The sequence below is a fragment of the Benincasa hispida genome, chromosome 3, assembly GCF_027475165.1.
Source record: "Benincasa hispida cultivar pf3 chromosome 3, pf3_genome.v1.1, whole genome shotgun sequence".
Taxonomy (NCBI): Eukaryota; Viridiplantae; Streptophyta; class Magnoliopsida; order Cucurbitales; family Cucurbitaceae; genus Benincasa; species Benincasa hispida.
In genome coordinates, this window is record NC_143480.1 from 5591088 (window position 1) to 5610089 (window position 19002).

The following is a 19002-nucleotide window of genomic DNA, read 5'->3' on the forward strand; positions in this document are numbered from 1 at the left end:
TTGATTTATTATGTCCCCAAATTATTATCTAAAATATGTAAATTTGAATATTGAAGTTTTTTTTACCTAACTTTTTAGATTTAGACTATCTGATGTTATTATTTATGTCAGTGACATTTAAAAGTTTCTATATCAAAATAATTACTATTCATAATATATAAAAAGAATAAATTAAAAAAATAATATCTCATAAAAATTAAAAAAAAATGTAAATTAAATATCTCATGTATATAAAAATAATTACAAAAATCAATGTGTCCCACAAGGCGGACATCGTCGATTTCGAGCTGGTTGTCGTCGTCGACTTCGAACTTGAGGTTGCTCGGGTTCTTCTTGATGTTGCTCTGGTACCTCTGTAGGCGCTTCATAATATAAATATTCATTATGCTCTCCACGACTCCGGCCATGTCCATGCACGTATGAAGACGAAGGACCAGCCTCTGAGTCATAATGTCTTGAACCAAATGTTGGCATCATCATCATCGGATTAACATAATAAGTTTGACTCCGCGTCTGCATCATAGGGGGCAACTCTTCCACATTATGTGCAACCTCATCAAACTCATCCTCTTCCCGAACTGGTCCTTTACGTCTAGAAGCTGGTGGAGGAACAATAGGTATATCGTACATATAATGAATTTTCTCCATATAGCTTTGGTTGTCACTACATATAGCAAGAACCTGGTTCGGATCATTCGTAACCTCACGGAGTCTATGGTTGTTCGATCTCTGTGAATTATAAAACAATTAGACAATATTTAAAATAAATTTAAATTAAAAATAATTAGATAATATTCATTTATCAAATGACCCACAGCTGCTCCTGGACGAGTGACGTAGTGCCTTGTGATATTATTATACCAATGAATATATTCTGGAGTGACATATGTGTCAAACTGTTCAAGAGAAACCCCCACTGCAATAAACCTTGCACGATAGTGCCATCGCACTACCAAATGTGCAACTTTTTCGGACCAATCTCCAGTCCTTAGGTCAATATCATGCAGTACGGGTTCAGTATTATAAAGCGATGGGACATCCTACTGAAAACCGAATTGTCTCATCACCCTGTCAGGAAGATGCCACTCACCAATGTGAAAACATATGAGATGACTCATCGTCCGCCATATGTTTTGACCATTCCTACAAAAATTAAGCAAATTATGCATAATAATTTTGTACGACTTCCAAATAACTTGAAACACAAAATATTATATTAGAGAATATTAAAGACAAATACAATAAAAATGTGTGTAAAATAATCAATTAGGTTCAGTGTAATGTACCTGTTTAGGTTGAAACAGATCAAACATGTATCTATACTGGTTGACTACATGTGTGGCTGTCCTAGTCACATAAAATTTGTCTCTCCACCTAAATTTTTAAATTGATAATTTAGAATTTAAATTAATTAGATCAGTGATATAAAAATTAAATTGAATTAAAACAACATACCGAGAATCGTAGGCTCGTCCAACTAACTTAGCGACATTAACATGTAGTTGTTGAGCCATTGTTGGAAATCGCTCCCAAGCCCATAGTTGCAAAAGTATGAGAGGCCCAACTATCTCTCGAACCTCAGGTCTTGTTGCTTTGCATAGTTGTCTATACAACCATGCCAAGCATGCTCCACCCCACGAATACCGCCCCGCATCATAGAGGTTAGCTAACAGTGCCAGGAACATCAAGTGAACAAAATGACTTCATTTATCTGAAAACAGACTTCCACCCATCCTTTGTAGTATATATGCTCGCGCATATCTTACGAAGGTTTCCTCGTCTGCATCATCTGTGAGCTGACGAAATTGTGTTCCTAACCATATTAAACTTAACCTCGATCCTTTAATCTTGTCGGCAGGTGGGGTCGCACCGAGATACAGTTGACAAACTTCTAACCAGTCATCGTACATCACTCCCGTGACCGGCTCACCGTTAACAAGTAACCCCAACAACACTTCTATGTCTTGTAGAGTAATAGTGTACTCTCCAACAGACATATGGAATGTATGTGTCTCGGGCCTCCATCTCTCGACCAAGGCTGTGATCAGATGTCAGTCCAACTGAATAAATATTAATCTAGCAACCCCATAGAATCCAGATGTGCGCAGTAGTGGTAGTATTCGTGGGTGAAGCGGGATAGTGCGTTGGAGAACTGCCTCTCGACGCCTGTAAGATATTTCTCCAATAGTACGATCTCGCCATACAACAGATGATCAATGAATGGACTAGTCGTACAAAACATCAGGATCAACAGGTCCTGGGTTTAAAGCCATGATCTGAAAAAAGAATATTTATTTCTCAATTAAAAAAATATTTGTTTCTCAATTAGAAGAATAATGTACAACTTAATTAGAAGAATAATGTACAAGACAAGTTAATTAAAAGTTATGTACAAGTTAATTAAAATAATAATGTACAATTTAATTAAAAGAATAATGTACAACTTTATAATATAAAAAAATTGAATATACAATAGGAGAGAGCGAGATGTTCAGCAAGATTATAGGAGAGAGCGAGATGTTCAGCGAGATACTCTCAATCTCACTCTCTTCTTCAATCTCGCCCTCTCCTACAATCTCGCTCTCTCGATCTCGCTCTCCCCTCCAATGGAAGTAATATACAAACCCATCTCTGAGAATCAATCTTTCGTCATTTTATTCGATCATTGAATTTATCTCAGCCGTTGCCTACTGAGAGAATTTATCATTATTTTCTCAGAATTTTGGTTATTTTGTTTGTATGTAAATCATATTAGATGAAAGTCCATTCTCGAGCGTGGTAACTTGCATAACTAAACCTTTGTTTTTAGTTTAATTATATAAAAGATGGAAGTTTGAATATTTTATCTTACAGATATGTAACATCTTGAGTTAATTCAAAGTGTACTAATTAATGATAACATAACATCCATTAATGATAGTTCTTATGGTTAAATTAATTAAAACCTTTTAATAACGTATGTATGAGAAATGTTGAGGATATGGGATGATTGCATAGGATTAATTAGACTAAGCTTATCCTGATTGTGTAAAGAGCATTAGTCATGGCCGCTCTCTCCTTCAATCTCGCTTTCTCCTACAATCTCGCTCTCTCAATCTCGCTTTCTCTTACAATCTGCTTCACCCACTTATCTTCCTTGTCGAGGGTTGAAGTTTCGACTTATGTATGTCAAAACTATACAAAATTATCTTCCTAGTCATGGCCGCTCTCTCCTTCAATCTCGCTCTCTCCTACAATCTCGCTTTCAATCTCGCTCTCTCCTACAATCTCGCTTTCTCCTACAATCTCGCCCTTTCTTACAATCTGCTTCACCCACTTATCTTCCTTGTTGAGGGTTGAAGTTTCGACTTATGTATATCAAGACTATACAAAATTAGCGAGATTCTCTTCTAGAGCGAGATCCTCATCACAAAATTAGCGAGATTTCCATGTATGTTGAAACTTCAACCCTCGACAACCCTAATTTACGTATTGTTTCCAAGTTTTTGTTTGTTTGTCGATTAGTCGAATCTTCAATTCTCGACTTCTAGCCTCGAACTCCCAAAACAACAATATTTCTCTAATAAGTTTCAAAACAACAATATTTCTCTAATAAATTTTGAAAACAACAATATTAATATTAAAGGTTCCAATGAAATATAGCAGGAATATCCCAATGGGGCTTGGAAAATGAGGCATTGGTACCAGGAAGCAAGATATCATGCACTTCAATTCCGAGGATAAGACATCTTCAACTAACGCTGCTTTATGGAGCCAAAAAGATCATCATACGAACGCTTTGGTGCATCAGCTCGGGAAACTATTTCGACAACCTTGTAAGAGGCTTGGGAATGAACCAATGCCTCAACAGCTACTTCTCCAACTAAATCTCTTGATATGCTTCCTTCATAAAGAGTGTCCTAAAAATAACCCAGATTCAGTTAGCCGTCTGAATGTCATAGAGAAGTAATAATCAAGGTAAACAAGAGAAGAAAATTTGTGATTACTTCTGGTGTCATGACTAAATTTCCAGTGGGAGGCTCATTTTTCAAACCTCCAGGCCTTATTATTGTGTAGTTAATACCCGATTTCCTAATGTGCTGCTCTGCTTGAAGCTTTGCAATCAAGGTGAGTCCCAAGACATTTAAGAAGATATAAGCTGGGTTGAGAATCTGTCCCATCGCAGCTCCATTGACTAAAATAGAACTGATCAGAATAAATCTGTTTATGCCCAGCTCACGACATGCTTCAACTAGGTTTACAGTGCCAAAATTGTCAACCTGCAGTAATGTAATCATTTTGAGATTGTACCTTTGAAACATATGATATATAAGCTCCCAGTATTTGAGATCTGTGGATACTGTGGTTCACTGAAAAAATTAGTCTACTTTCTTCTATATTAATATATATATATATGTATATATGTATATGTATGTATGTCTACATCTCTGATAAGCAAGGGCGTTCAATCCATAGCTTAAACACCTCAAATAATTTACAGGACTAACCACCTAAACTTATTCACTTTGAAAATTTTGTATGATCTTAAATATTTAGGTGGTTGCCATACTCAACTTATGACTTCAAAAGCATCTGGATTATCGAGATCTCTTCTGTTTTAGACCAATTCCGGTGGTTAAAAAATTGTTAACACTCATGAATGAATAGTACTGCATGAATGAATTGTTTACACTCATGAATGAATAGTACTGCACGAATGAATTGTTTACACTCATGAATGAATAGTACTGCACTATGAAAACACACATTCTGATCTTCATGTTTAGTCCTTAGCATTAACATGCTGATATGAAAAATCAGATAACATTCGTTCATTATTTTAAGGCCTCCAATAGGATCAAGCAAAATATCATTAATTTTTGGCTAAAATATTTATAAAAAAAAATGCATGTAACTCACCATTTGTTTAAAAAATACCTTTTTTCTTTAAGTTACAATATTACCTTTCATTACAAATCTACATTTGCCATGAAAATTTATTAAAATATTAGACATCAATGCGGCGGAGACCTAAGAGGAAATTTAGGATCCGAATGGCAAATACCATCACACTTATTTCCACTTCCATCCTTGGTTTTAATGGATATCTAATTGAATGTTAATTTTGAAACGTTTATGAATAGATAAGGATAATATTACTTTGGGAAGAATATGAGTATTTTTTAAATAAATGGCAAAATGTTTTTTTTAAAAAAAAAATTAAAAATTTAGCCTAACAAGAGTTTATTTAGTACTGGTGGAAAGGTGAAGCAAATGATATTTGACCAGTTTTTCACATCTTATAGAAAATTAAGATAATTTAAGCTACAGCTTCTACTTTTCAACACAACTTTCGTGGCAGTTCAGAGGTCATTAAGTGAAATTAAAATATTGGAGAAATTTGAATAGCATCGGAAGCAAACCTTCCATGGCGCAAATAAATCCCATCCTGGGCGAAAGCCCGTCGCACAAATTACTGCTTCAGAATCAGAACCTATGGCCTCTGCCAACTTTGCAGAGCCTTCAGTCACATCCGCTTTTACCTGTTATAAGATTAACATAATTTCAACGTCACACATAATCAATGGAACTCCGAAAAAAAATTTTAATGGACAAACTTACAATTTGAAGAGCAGAATTGCCTGGGGAAAGAGTAGTTTTAGCCTTGCTTACATCTCGAACCCCGGCCTTGACTGCAAAGCCTCTAGCTAGCAACTGCTCCACAATCCTCTTTCCAGTACTTCCGGTTGCACCGGCCACAAAAATCTTTCTCTTCATATTTAGATTGTCCTCGATCTGTTTCTCTGCAACTTCTTCCGTAATTTCATTTCCTTCCATCTACCAACAGACAACAGAACTTAGAATAATTCACTAGAATTCATACGCAAACCTAGAAATCAATAAAAAAAAAACTCCAGTGACTTCCAATCCTTTCCGCAACATCATGTACGCGATCAGTGGAAAGGAAAACCATGTCTAAGAGTGGTGTTAGTGTGCTCGTAAGTAATGGAAATCGAGCGTAGAATAGGGATTAGAATTACCTTGGTGGAACTGAGAATGGAAATGGAGGGAAATCTGTTGGAGGAGAAGGAGACGGGGAGAAAGGATTTGCAGAGAGGACAAAAATGGAGACGTTGAGAGAAGGAAGAAGTGATGGCGTTGGGAAGGGAAAGAAAGGCCATTGCGGAGCCACGGATGTCTCTCCCTTGGTTCTACTGCCGCCATGTAATCTCATTTTTACTTTTCCTATTTTCTTTCTTTCCTATTTCTCTTTTTCTTTTCGTCTTCTTCCAAACCTCAACCTATAACTTAAAATCTTTATTTATTCGTTAATTTTTAAATTTTGGACTCTTCTGGTCATTTCAGAAAATATAAAAATAAAAATTTGAAAACAAGGGATTCTGTTTTTATTTCATGTTTTCAAATATTTAATTAATAATAGACGTAGTAATTGGACTATAATTTAAATAAATGTTATTGAAAGTATATTTATAAATCATAAAATTTGGGTTGTTGTTCACAAAATATTAATTAACAATAAATTATTACTGATTTATTTATAAACATATTTTTATGTCAATTTTTTTTATAATTATTATTTTGTAATATTATATAATTTATAATACATTACCTAATACATATTTTACTTTTAAAAAATGAATTGAATTTATAACATGACATAATATAGTTCTAAACTTTTAAGTGTTTTTATCTTTATTGAATATAATTTTGTACTTTAAATTCAAAATTCAAAATCTTGATACAATGAAAACAAAAAAAGTGTTGTTTTCAGAATTTACATTGTTTGGATCACAGAATTTAGGGATGTTCAAAAAACTCGATGACTCGAAAAAAATCGATCCACCCAACCCAATCCATGCGGTTTGGGTTGGGTTCGATTCAAATAAATGAAAAATCTATGGATTAGATTGATTAATGTGTTTGCTTAATATAACCTAAACCAACCCAAACCAATCCAAACTTATTATTAAATTCAAAATATATATTTCTTGTTACTTATAATACGATTATATATACATATATAATTTTAGTTTTATTTAATTTCATGATTTTTTTAAACAATTTATTATCTAACAACTCTTAAAAATAGTTTTTTAACACTTTAGAAATAAATTTTTCATTATATAAATTAAAATTGAGTTTTTAATTTAATTAAGTATATGAAAATAATTAAATCAGATTTTTATGTTTTTACATTTTACTTTTTTTTTTTAGAACAAAATTTTAAATAAATGTCCCAGGTAAATTGAACCAATCTAACTCAAATATTTCATGGTTGGATTGGATTCATTTTTTAACAAGTGTTATCTAGGTTGAACAAATTTACAACCTAGATAATTGGGTTGGGTCTAAAAGATCCTTAAACCAATCCAATTCTAACCCACAAACACCCCACCGAATCCGAAAATAGTATTCAGAAACAAAATTCAAATGGACTGTATGTGTTTAGGTTGGTGAATCTGAAAACATAAAATAAAATCTAAATTCTCTACCAAATAGACTCTAAGTAATTAACTCTGAAATTTGTAAAAATTAAAAATAGAAGATTCAAATTTTGACCTAACTATAGAACATGTTTTGAAGCTTAACCAAATTGGAAAAAAAAAAAAAAAAAAAGGAACTTGTATTCTTAAAAATACAAATATTACCAATATTACAATATTGGTACAATGAATGCTATCGGAGGATTATGTGTATATATATGATGAATGATTCCATATATTAGGTGCTCACATCAAGGATGAATGTTTGGTCAATTTTAACAGTAAAGAGCATCAACTCACGAAATACATGATATCATTCATATCAAATGAAACACATTGCAAATCATACCTTCCTGTTAGTATAGCAACTGTGGGATGAAGAATGTTGGCCTAAATTCACTTTGGCTCCAAATTACAACTTTATTGCATAGACCAATTTAATATTTATTCCCATTTAATAAACATAGAAAATTAACTTACCATATTATATTTTTATTTTATGTTAGAGTAGCATGGCCAATAACAGATGGAGGTTCAAATTTGTACCTTTCACATTCATTAGTACAAGGGAAGAGTAAACTGGAGAATAAGATTTAAAAAATCTGATCAATAAAGAAAGGCTGGCAACCAAGTGAAGGCGTGTTTGCCCTCAAGTCTAAACTCAAAGACATAATGTGCCACCAGCACTATTCATCCACTAAATGGTTCTGCTTGACATGCTATTTAAACATTTAATTGACTAAAATGTCAAGTGTTCATGATTTGCAATTTTCAGTCTTCTGTAACCAACTAGGACAAAAACTAGGACTGAAGCCCATATATAACCCATTAAGATTGGTCATTTGTTCTCTCTTCTTAGGCTAGAAGGATTCTTCAGCAATACGCTCTGGACCTGTTGACAAAAAACAAAAACAAAAACAAAAACAAAAACAATTCTTCTCTATGAATAAGTTTCATTCTATCAAGCACCAAGATGAGGGCTATCGCACAATTTTTGAAGAAAATATATACCAACTGATCAATCAAGCAAGTTTTAGAAAGGTTGCTCAGTAACGGGAACAGTTCATAATCAATAAAATACAAACACGGGAGATGGTTTTCCTGAGCATAAAATGCTGATTCCGACCAATTTTTTAGCTTGGTTCGCCAAAGTACTCCGTGCATGTTTTTCCAGGGAAATAATCTTCCGCCAAGTCAGTCTACCCTGGAAGTGTGCTACTTCTGTTACCAATTGAGGAACATATGAAAAAGGTTATTGCTCGATCCAAGCTATGAGTTGAGACATAAATTGACCAATTAAAGCCAGCTAGCAATTGTAGAATGAGTTTGTCCTGATATCTTTAGAGAAACAATAACATAGATCCAAGCCACTTCAAATGAAAAGAAATTATGGAAAAAGTGAAACTCAAGTCATCCAAAAACAGGCATTTACAAGTACCCTAGAAAAATAAAAACTAGCATTTACAAGAGCAAGACTTTTTGGAAAGTTAACCAAGGCTGTTGTCATGGCGGGAGGGGGAAAACAAACTAAACTAAAGCTTTACCTATGTTAAGTTCCTGCTTAAAATAGTCCTCACGAATCATGATATCATATGCACCATGGTATCAGCTATCATTATCCTGTTATCATCTTGCAGTCTCTGCAAATTTTGAAACTGTAAGATTAGATCTCAAACAACATAACTTACAATTAAGAAAGCTTCGTAACAGATGCTGGCATAGATCAAATTACTTCAAAGAAAAGTGTCCCAGTTATTTAAAGTTGTTTCATTTACCTGCAAGAGCAGCATTATTTCTGCTGCAGTGTAATGAGTATCTGCTGCAGCATTAACAGCATTCTCAATGTCTGCAATAGATATAACATCCAGGTGGTTTGCACGCATGTGCTGACCAAACAAAGAATTGAATGCTTCTATTCTGCAAGACAACAGTCAAAGCATTTGAATGAAAATGGCTATAATCCTTTAAAAAAATGAGAATAAGATGTGGAAAAGGCCACGTGATTGCTAGCAGCTTGACAAACCTTTCTGCAGACAGATCAGGTACAGGTTCGGAAGGAGGATCATCGATTTCCATGGTGTCTGTCCTTGAGCTAATGACAAAAACGAGTAAAATCATTGAATGGCAACTTATACAGGAAAATTAAAAGCTACAGTCAGCACATCGTTTATTTATTTATTTGTCTGTCAATAAAGAGGGTCAGCTTATTACTGATAGAAAATAAGATATATGGAAGAATCAATTTATATTCGATGCTTGGTTGAGATTATGCTTTAGGCAGTGAACTCAAATATAGAAACATCTAGACAAAATAATGCTGCAAGACATAGGAGCCTTATGTATACTACTTACCCCTCCACTCTTCTTTTGGTACTACGTTCTGGTCTATCATTTTCCACTGTTTGATGTTCAGCTCTGCGTTTTCTTTCCAGTTCTTTCTCTCTTTCTTGCTCACGCTCTTCCATGTCAGTCAACTCTTTATGATATATGGCAAAATTAAGAACTTTCAAGGCAGCTTCGACATCAGATTTGGAAACCTTACATTTTCAGATAAATTGTCATTGAAGAAGACGATTGTTCAAAACACATTCAAGTAAAAAAAATTCATTCACGTAAAATATAGTATTAGGATCATAATAACACCAATATACCTTTCTACTCAACTTTAATTTTGCATGGGCAGTTGAGAGTCGTATAATGGTTTCCAGGGTTCTCGCAGTAATTGGAAGAGTTCCTCCAGTCTGCAGAGTATGCATATTGTATCAGATGATAAATTGGAAATCATAACTGCACTGGTTGTACTTTTGAGATAAATCTAACTTGCCTTTGCTTTTTTTTTTTTTTTTTTTTGCATCAACAAATAAATTTATAATTAGTCCATAAAAAAACCACAGGGGACCAAATCAAATCCCTTTTTCACAAGGCAAATAGAAGCGCATATCTAGGTCAAACTTGCCTTCGCATTTGAAGTTGAATTTCTAAGTTCTGCATATGCTGTTGCAATTTGCTCAGATGCCTGCGCTAAAACATATGACTTGATCAAAATAGTGGAACAGAACAAAAAAGAAGATCATGGATAAGCAGAGAGGAGTTTGAGGACCAGGACTTCTTATTTGTTAAAGTAGTTGCCATTCAAGTGCACTATCGCGTTCCAGCATTAGAAGTGAAATAAAAGCAGTATATAGCCAGCAAATAAAGGTCACCTCATCAGTTAGATCGGGTTGTATCCTATGCTTAGCATAATGAATGTACTTCTTAAGAAACTTGATGGTGAGAGTATCACGCTTCCGACCACGTTCGGTTTTTTTCCCATGAAGCATTCTATTATACTTGACAAAGACAGAAGTGTCAGCTTCAGCTTCATCCTCTTTTCCATACACTGAGCCCCCAGCCTCACCTAATTGTTTTAGGGTAATTAAATAGTGTCTAGAACTAAAAAGAATGAGCAAGTGAATGCAATTTCCTTACCTCCATCAAGTACTGAACGATACCGGTGCATACGCAACACATGTTCCGAAATATGACGATCAATATCGGGATCCATTTGATCCAATACAATAAACAGTAGATCAAATCGAGAGAGTAGAGAGTCTGGAAGACCTATGTTCTTTGTTGGTGTCAATGAACGATCGTACTGCAAATTTGAAGTGCAAACAAAAAGGAAAAAGTGTTTAACATATAATAATCACCATATTTGCATAAACAACTATATGTTTTAATGAAATAACTGGGATAGTAGGCCGCATATCACTTACAGATCCATATATGGGATTTGCAGCTGCTACCACACTGCACCGAGCATTCAGTGAAGCATGAATGCCAGCTTTGGCAATAGTCACAGTCTGCTGCTCCATGACTTCATGTATTGCAACCCTATCTTGATCGTTCATCTTGTCAAACTCATCAATACAGACAACACCTCGATCAGCAAGAACCATTGCACCAGCTTCCAGCCTTCTTTCACCTGATAGAAAGTAGGATATAGTCATCCTTTTCAATATTATCAAATGATGTCAGACATGCTAGAAGTAGAGCCACCAAAAAGAGTCACCTGTTTCCTGATCTGTTGTAACAGCGGCAGTTAACCCAACGCCAGATGAACCACGACCTGTCGTGGATATTGCTAAGGGTGCAATATTCATGATTGCCCTTAAAAGTTGAGACTTGGCAACAGAAGGATCACCAACCATCATCATGTTGATATCACTAGAAGAAGAAGGTAATACTGTTTTTAGGAAGTGTGGGCAATGGGCAATGCTCAAAACGACGTAATAGAAAATAGACTTTCATTATTATTGTTGTTGTTATTATTAATATTATTATTAGTAGTAGTAGTAGTAGTATTATGCACACAAGCACCCGACCTGTTTGTTGAATGTGTGATGTTGGACACTTTATGGTCCAACCTACAACATGGATCTATAAAAGATAGAAAATGAGAAAAATTCAAGGTACTAACCCTCTTAAGTGGGTGCCATTCTTCAAGTTCTTCTCCACGCCACTAAGCATCAATAGTATCACTGCTTTTTTTATCCATGAATGTCCATATATGGAAGGTGCAAGAGAATTTCCAAGAAGGTCAAATGTGTCATCTCTTTCCGCTATCTTTTTAATATTCTTCAAGTCCTCAGGACTATATATTGGTGCATTAGCCTCTTTGTTTAGTAGAGAAACATTGTTAGCAACCAGAACAGTCCTACAAGAAAAGATTGCAAAGTTTAATTTCCAACCAGAAGTCGTGAAAGGGTTAAATGAGCACGATATCTAAGAACCTTAATTTTTAATGGGAAGCATACTTCCACAGAGCAAATGAAAGGATGTACAAAGCAGCCACGAAATATATAGTAATGTTCATAGACAACAATCCTGCAAGCTACCTGAACACTCCATTCAAGCTGCCCTTGCTTTTTCCTGGAAGAGCTTTATATATTCCTACAATAGCAACACGATCACCTGGCTTGCAACAGTCAACTAAGTCATCCTCAACTATGACATCCACTGTTCGTGGAAGCTGACCAGGTGCTGAATTCTCAGGCATTTCTTGCATTGATAAGGTCTGATGATCTTTATATCTACACAGGCCATACTCAGTAACCAACAAGTTGCCATTGTCATCCTGAGAAAATAACTTATTTCAGCACAACTTCTTGAGTGTTGAAAACATAACTACTTGGACAACAGTTAATTTGATGTTACCCTTGTGGGATATACAGATCCTGTGGGCAAGCCCATGTTGGATGTAATGTCACGGTATTCACGGCTGGTAAAACCTCCAGTTGTGGGGCAGAAGTGGACACTTTTAACAACTTTTGGTCTAACAAGGGAACCTATATTCAGTGACCATACCATTAAACTCGTGTATCAAATGGGATTATTGAAACAAAGGTACAACCTCTATAATTAAGAAGACATCAAAATTATTGTGAGATACAATCAAAATTTTCTTTCATTCGATACTTCAAAATTTTAAACCAACCTACACCATGTATATGACCGAAAACAATTCCAAAATTTACAGTGTGGTTGTAGTTTTCAATTTTAAGACAACTTGACAGAATTTTCACTAAAATAAAATAGTTTAATATCTGAGTTTATAAAAATTTTGCAATCACAATAGCACATTGTGCATGAAAACAAGACCTCACTAGTTTGAGCATTAATATAGAAGCCATATACTGTGAATTTTCAATTGAACAATAACATAGTTGAGATAAGATCACTTCGCAGCTATGTAATAAATATGTGTTTGTATGTACTTCCAATGTCCTACAGTGAAGTTTCAGCATTTCATCCTGGAAAGTAAGAGATAGAAATAAAACAAAGCATATAACTTCCCTGTCCCAAGTACAGAATTATTTGATACAAGGTCCAGGCTTGTTCTTGCATATTAATATCCATTTGCCCGTGTCATGACCAAGATTATGCATCAAAATTTTGAGAAACAACTAGATCGGTATAATTAAAGACGTGTGTAAGTTAGTGAGCAAAAGTAATTTTACATTTGGTAACAATGCCCTCAACGCAGACCATAGAGCCAATGAACTGAGAGAGAAGTTCCCTGGGAGTAACACGGCGCGAAACAAAAGGGCCCTCAAACCCCACCAAAACTTGCTCTCCTTCCTTGAGATATTTTGGGTCAATACTGCGAGCAGTTTCTGTGACTGCATCGCAGAATGGCTGAATGTACTCACTGGGATTCCTGAGCACCCTAGAGACAAATGAAAGTAAACAAACTATAAAATCCATTACTTCAAATCCTCGTTGATGAAAACTATGATGCAAGATGCAACCAGTCACGAAATCTCCAACAGAACTACCGGAGAAAAAACGGACGAGAAATATTTTCTTTGCTTACCACTTACCACACAGTATGCGACAATCATAGTATAAAGATTACGTTCTTCCTCAAATTCCCAAATAAGAAAACTATTTCGCTGTGGCAAGTAGCCTACTTCAATTTGACAACTTAAACCCAATTAACTACTCTCCTAATTACTCTCCACTGAGCTATAAATTGGAACTAACCTTGCAGATAAAGTAAAATATACGATAAAATGATGAAGAAAGAATGCAGAAAAACCTGGGACCAAGATCCCTGAAAGAATGAAGATCAGAAATGTTGATTATGAGGCGATGTCGTTTATGATTGATCATGGCTTTGATCTCGTCCATGTAAATTCCTTTCCCAACCTGATTCAAACCAGTAAAACAAGCAGATATAGTAAGGAAAGGTAGTAACAGAAGAAGAAGTGCGTGAGGGTTTAGGAAAAGGAAACGCACATCCTGTTCAAGGAATTCCAGAAAGTCTCGCTTGTGAGCTGCCCTAATTTCTTCGCCGACGTCCATTTCCCTGGCCCTAACTTTTTGCTTCGTCGACGAACCGGCGGAGAGAGAGCGAGTGAGAGAGAACCTTGAATCGAGAGACGAAAAAGGTTTTGCGATTGGCCACTGCGAATAATGGGTTCAGATTTGGCGCGAAAATTGTTTACTTTAGGCGGGAAGTTTCCTACGCGGCCCATATAGGCAAGTTCAATTCAATGGGCTGATAATTGACGCCGGCCCATAGGCCCAAACTCGTGGGCCGCCTAAATATTCAAAATTAAATAATTGTTAATTATTGAAAATTTAATGGAAGTTACGTTTTTATAGAGTGAGGAAATGTATGGATCTTTTCTAAACAGCTTGCGAAAGACGTAAGAAATATATTACAACGACGTAAAAAAGAAAGAGAAAAATCAATTCATAAAATTTGAAAGTATGATCAATGTAATAGGTTAATAATCGGGTCATATTAAAGATTTCTGAAATTAAAAAAATGTTAATAAGTCATAACACGTTGTGAAACATCGTGAATAACTATATTTAAAGATGTAACAATGTAAGTATATCAACTCATTCAAACATTTTTAAAAAGTTATAGATAACTAATGGTCTTTTTTTTTTTTTTTTTTTTTGATAAACACAATAAAGAAACTTCACATATTTTATATTCTACGATGTTTATGTACTAAAAATAACTGAGGGAAAATTTACATATAAGGAAAAGATTGATTGCGTGTAAAAATTTAAATATTTTAAGAAAAAGTGGTCATTTAAAAAAAAAAAGATTTACTTTTCAATATAGAATAGGTAAAATTCCTTGCAACGCCCCGCCTTGATCGGAATGGGGAATCCCGAGTTTGATCAGGTATGGGTCAAATTGGGACAAGGATGAGGAGGGTATCCTGCCCCGACCCCGTCCCGATTAGGTTTTTAAAAATGTATATTAGATATTTAACTTTTTACCTTTAGCCTAATTTTTAATCTAGCTCAATTGAAGTGAGCCAAACCAAATAGAATTTTAAGGAAAAAGGTATTTTTTAAAAAAGGTCCCAATAGAAAACAAAAGGGAAAAGGATAGGACCCGTTTCCCCGATGAAGAATTCTCACCTCCGTCCTCGCACTTCAAATGGTGGGGAGGTGAACGGGGATGGGGGCAAAATCTCGAGATGGGACGAAGAATCATACCCGCCCTGTTTCGGTTTGCCAACTCTATTAAGAACTTTTAAACATTTTCATTTTTTTTCCTTTAAAAATATTATGGAAAAAGGGGAAAAAAAACAAAAAACAGTCTAATTATGTCCGTCGTGAAACAAACAAAAGGGCACTCCTAGCCGGTCCAAACTCGCACTCGGCAAGAGCGAGTCCGGGCCGAGCTTTGCCAATTGAAGACTAAGGGAGAGCACAACGGCGCAGAACAATGGCGAAAGCGAAAAAGCCCCAAAAATCACCTTCAGCTTCTGCGCATGATTCTTCCGAAGCTTTTGAAGAAGCGTCTCCAGAGTAAATACTATTCCTCTGATACGTCTCTTGTTTAAATTCAGTCATCATTTTTCGAGCTATGCTTCTGAAGTTTCCATTGGTTTACAAGAACCAGAAAAGACCGTGAAACAAAGTAATTACGCATAACGAGTACATGGAACTTCTTATCTAAAGCTGTATAGCTACTTTAGTTCTTTTCAAGTGCTTCGTTTCTGTCTTAAAGTTATAGTGACTTGAACTCTGAGTTGCTGCTTTTCAACTATCCCTTCCAATTTTAGGTAAAAATATTAATGGGGAAGTGTGGGTTGTGTCCAAACATTAAAATAGTAGTTGTCCGCAAGATTCAAGCGAGTGATGGACTGAAAGCACCATAGGAGCCCATAACATTAGTTTTAAGTCTCTGTTAGAAACACTTTAAACTTGATTGTGCTAATTAATTCTTTTTGAGAGAATGCTTCTGTGATCGGGATTGGAGAGAGTGCTCTTGCAGATTTCTTTGTGGTGTGCCATGATTTTTTTTTTTTCCAGTTTTAGAATTCTCTAGGTAAATTCATGCGCTTCCTAGTTCCATCATTTTATTTTAATCTGTCAATTATTTTCTAATCATTCTTCCTGTTGTGGAGGTTCTTTTCCTAGCAGTTAGGTTGAATTTCGTGTTTTCCCAACAGGAAGCAGTTAATGAATTTCTACCCATTTGGGCTTTTGTAGTTTATTCTGTTAATGCAAATGTATATTTAAAATGATTGCCAAGGATCCATAATTCCCCCTGCTCATTACAAATTTTGTGGAAACATTCAGGGACACGGGATTATGTGTAAAAAGAAGCGAAGAGATGAAAAGGGCAGCAAAAGCTAGCAGATTTAACACGGATAATAAGAGAACGAAGACAATTAAGAAGCCAAAATCAAAGCAGAAGAAAAAAAATGATAAATTTGACGTCAATAAGCCAAAGAAACCACCTACTGCTTTCTTTTACTTTCTGTACGATCCCTTCTCTTACTGTCATCTCATTTATGAATTTATTTTGTTTAGCACTTGAAGTGTGTAAGTGGTAGGCATTTTCATGGTTCTAATGCGCACATATTAAAAGACGTAGGAAGTTTCATGGTTCCTATGCACACATATTAACGTGGGGATGTAAAACATCATGAAAATCTTGGTTTGGTTGTTGATTGTTTGGTTTGTAAGTGGCTTCAATATGAAGTACTTGCAATCTGCAAACGTAACGCCCATCTGCTTATATATAATGCATCTCGTTCATCTTTTTGTTATTCTGACCATCATGATTGTCATCTTAAATATGTTTGCCAAATGCTTCTTTAAAAAAAAAAAAAAGAAGCGGTGTTTCTTTAACTTTAAACTGAATGGGGTTAAGTGGTACGTGCGTTAAATGCTGTTGATTTTGATGTAGCCTGTATTTTTCATGCCTCATATGTATATATTAGTTTAGACATGGTTTGATATTGCAACTACATCGAAAGCTTTTGAGATCTTTAAAGATATCCTGCTCAAGTATACACCTACGAAATGATACTTACATGCTTTGGTGAACTCATGCTGATTTGGAACTCGTAATTTTGAGAATCTAATTGAAATGTTGGTAGTATCTTGAGTGGAAGAACAGATAAAGAACTGCGTCAGCAACTGCTGTAAGTTTCAATGATAGGTATATGAAGTAGCATATTGAGCTAAAGTTTCATTCTTTTTAGAGTTGATAGCAGACATCTTTAGCAGACTCTTGATTTCTAAATCTTGCAAGGTTGATTTTCACTTTTACGTTCATATTCAGCATGGGATAGCTAGGGAAACTTTCCATTAGTCTTCTTAGCACGCATGTTTTAATACTATATTTGATGAAACCTGGCACCATTTAGGACTTATAGCTTACAGAACTAAATTGTATTATCATTCTCAAGGGATGACTTCCGCAAGGAATTTCAAGAACAGAATCCAGATGTCAAGACAATGCGTGATGTAAGTTTGGGAAAGTTCAATGCTAGTCCCTCAGGATTTGTGGGGTTTCCTCCCATCTGTTTATCCTTTCACACTTAGTCAATTGTTACCTTGATGCTTTTTTGTGATTCCATACATCAGGTTGGCAAGGCTTGTGGGGAGAAATGGAAAACAATGACGTATGAGGTTCATGTTCTATCAATGCTTAACTTTGTCTCAAATTTAGTGATTGATAGAATACTTCAATTTGGTTTCCTACCCAAAACTTAGATCTTTATGAATCTTAGCAATTTGCTTTGTATTGAACTACCTTCAAGCTTTCTTCAGATGACAATGACATATGCATAAGTATGGGGTTTTTACATTGTTATTGTTGCTTGGGGGGTATTGAAAAGTCGCAAGGATAACGCAGCTGATTATTGTTTCTCTGTCAAAAGAAAAAAAAATATATATCATGCAGCTGGATAACACTTCATCAAAATTAGACGCTATGATGGTATATCTGTTAACATATTAATTACAATACTAAATGTATGCTACGTTCAATCTGGCTTTGTCTTTTAGGTTATTAGTTCTAATTAAGACTTGAAATCTTCATTATGGAAGTCGATGGCATCGTAGAAGTTAAGTTAATTTTTTTTCCCTCCAAAAGAGAGCAATATCTTAAACGTTCCATGTATTTGGTTGGTTTCTTATACCAGGAAAAAGTACAATATTATGATATTGCCACACAGAAACGTGCAGAGTTTGATAAAGCCATGGCAGAATACAAGAAGAGGAAGGTAAGCTCTGTCTTGGTTTGCTAATTTTCTCATTGAACAGCAAACTAATTCAATGTTTTGTAAGATAAAAACAGAGAATGAGCTTTTACACAACCCAATGCAGGAAAGTGGATTAGATCAAGAATCTGAGGAAGATTGGGAGATTGATGAATAGAGCTGGGGAAGAGCTCGTTCAAGGGCAACAATATTTTCCCCTTTTCTTTTCGTGTCTTTTTAGAACTAATTTATTTTCTGTATTAATTTCTGCTGCAAATGGCCTTTTTTTATTTATAGATAATTAGTTAGATTTAGATCGGGCCTTACAATATCCATCAAAGAGTTCAATGTTTATTTTTAAGTTAGAACTCGCTTCATTTGTTAACCAAATGTTTGTAATTGCTTTATGCCAACTCCAAAAGACTATGCCCCGATCGGGATGGCGTTTGTTACTGTTAGAGGAAAAAGCTATTGTTGGAGAATCAAAACTTGGTAAATTTATATAA

The 19002-nt window shown here is 35.1% G+C and overlaps 4 protein-coding genes across 7 annotated transcripts; 1 reads left to right on the forward strand and 3 right to left on the reverse strand.

Moving 5' to 3' along the window:
• Positions 1–171: 171 nt before the first annotated feature.
• On the reverse strand, positions 172–1313 carry LOC150036980 (uncharacterized). Its single transcript, XM_090311835.1, has 3 exons — positions 1287–1313; positions 816–1040; positions 172–729 (listed from the first exon to the last, which is right to left on the reverse strand). Exons 1-3 carry the CDS (start codon positions 1311–1313, stop codon positions 250–252), a joined length of 732 nt encoding a protein of 243 aa, XP_090167961.1. The 3' UTR covers positions 172–249.
• On the reverse strand, positions 1019–6256 carry LOC120072826 (NAD(P)-binding Rossmann-fold superfamily protein). Of its 2 annotated transcripts, XR_016528380.1 has the most exons (8): positions 6021–6256; positions 5602–5817; positions 5403–5522; positions 3987–4259; positions 3685–3899; positions 1456–2276; positions 1287–1374; positions 1019–1143 (listed from the first exon to the last, which is right to left on the reverse strand). XR_016528380.1 is itself a non-coding variant. In XM_039025337.2 (5 exons), the coding sequence occupies exons 1-5, from the start codon at positions 6159–6161 to the stop codon at positions 3735–3737; spliced, it is 915 nt and encodes a 304-aa protein (XP_038881265.1). In that variant the 5' UTR covers positions 6162–6256; the 3' UTR covers positions 3539–3734. The 2 variants fall into 2 exon arrangements, 1 of the variants encoding a protein (XP_038881265.1); XM_039025337.2 differs by lacking the exons at positions 1019–1143; positions 1287–1374; positions 1456–2276 and having other exon boundaries at positions 3539–3899.
• Positions 6257–8417: 2161 nt separating this feature from the next.
• Positions 8418–14453, reverse strand: MCM3 (Minichromosome maintenance (MCM2/3/5) family protein). Of its 2 annotated transcripts, XM_039025228.2 has the most exons (17): positions 14265–14453; positions 14065–14174; positions 13484–13692; positions 12681–12811; positions 12362–12600; positions 11944–12180; positions 11536–11690; positions 11240–11448; positions 10953–11118; positions 10688–10881; positions 10441–10500; positions 10136–10225; positions 9837–10021; positions 9508–9576; positions 9260–9401; positions 9029–9124; positions 8418–8705 (listed from the first exon to the last, which is right to left on the reverse strand). In XM_039025228.2, the coding sequence occupies exons 1-16, from the start codon at positions 14328–14330 to the stop codon at positions 9065–9067; spliced, it is 2322 nt and encodes a 773-aa protein (XP_038881156.1). In that variant the 5' UTR covers positions 14331–14453; the 3' UTR covers positions 8418–8705; positions 9029–9064. The 2 variants fall into 2 exon arrangements, with proteins under 2 accessions (XP_038881156.1, XP_090168568.1); XM_090312442.1 differs by having other exon boundaries at positions 14065–14435.
• Positions 14454–15389: 936 nt separating this feature from the next.
• On the forward strand, positions 15390–18984 carry LOC120072680 (HMG-box (high mobility group) DNA-binding family protein). Of its 2 annotated transcripts, none has more exons than XM_039025121.2 (6): positions 15390–15806; positions 16584–16766; positions 17702–17759; positions 17880–17924; positions 18440–18520; positions 18624–18984. In XM_039025121.2, exons 1-6 carry the CDS (start codon positions 15724–15726, stop codon positions 18672–18674), a joined length of 501 nt encoding a protein of 166 aa, XP_038881049.1. In that variant the 5' UTR covers positions 15390–15723; the 3' UTR covers positions 18675–18984. The 2 variants fall into 2 exon arrangements, with proteins under 2 accessions (XP_038881049.1, XP_038881050.1); XM_039025122.2 differs by having other exon boundaries at positions 17880–17917.
• Positions 18985–19002: the final 18 nt, after the last annotated feature.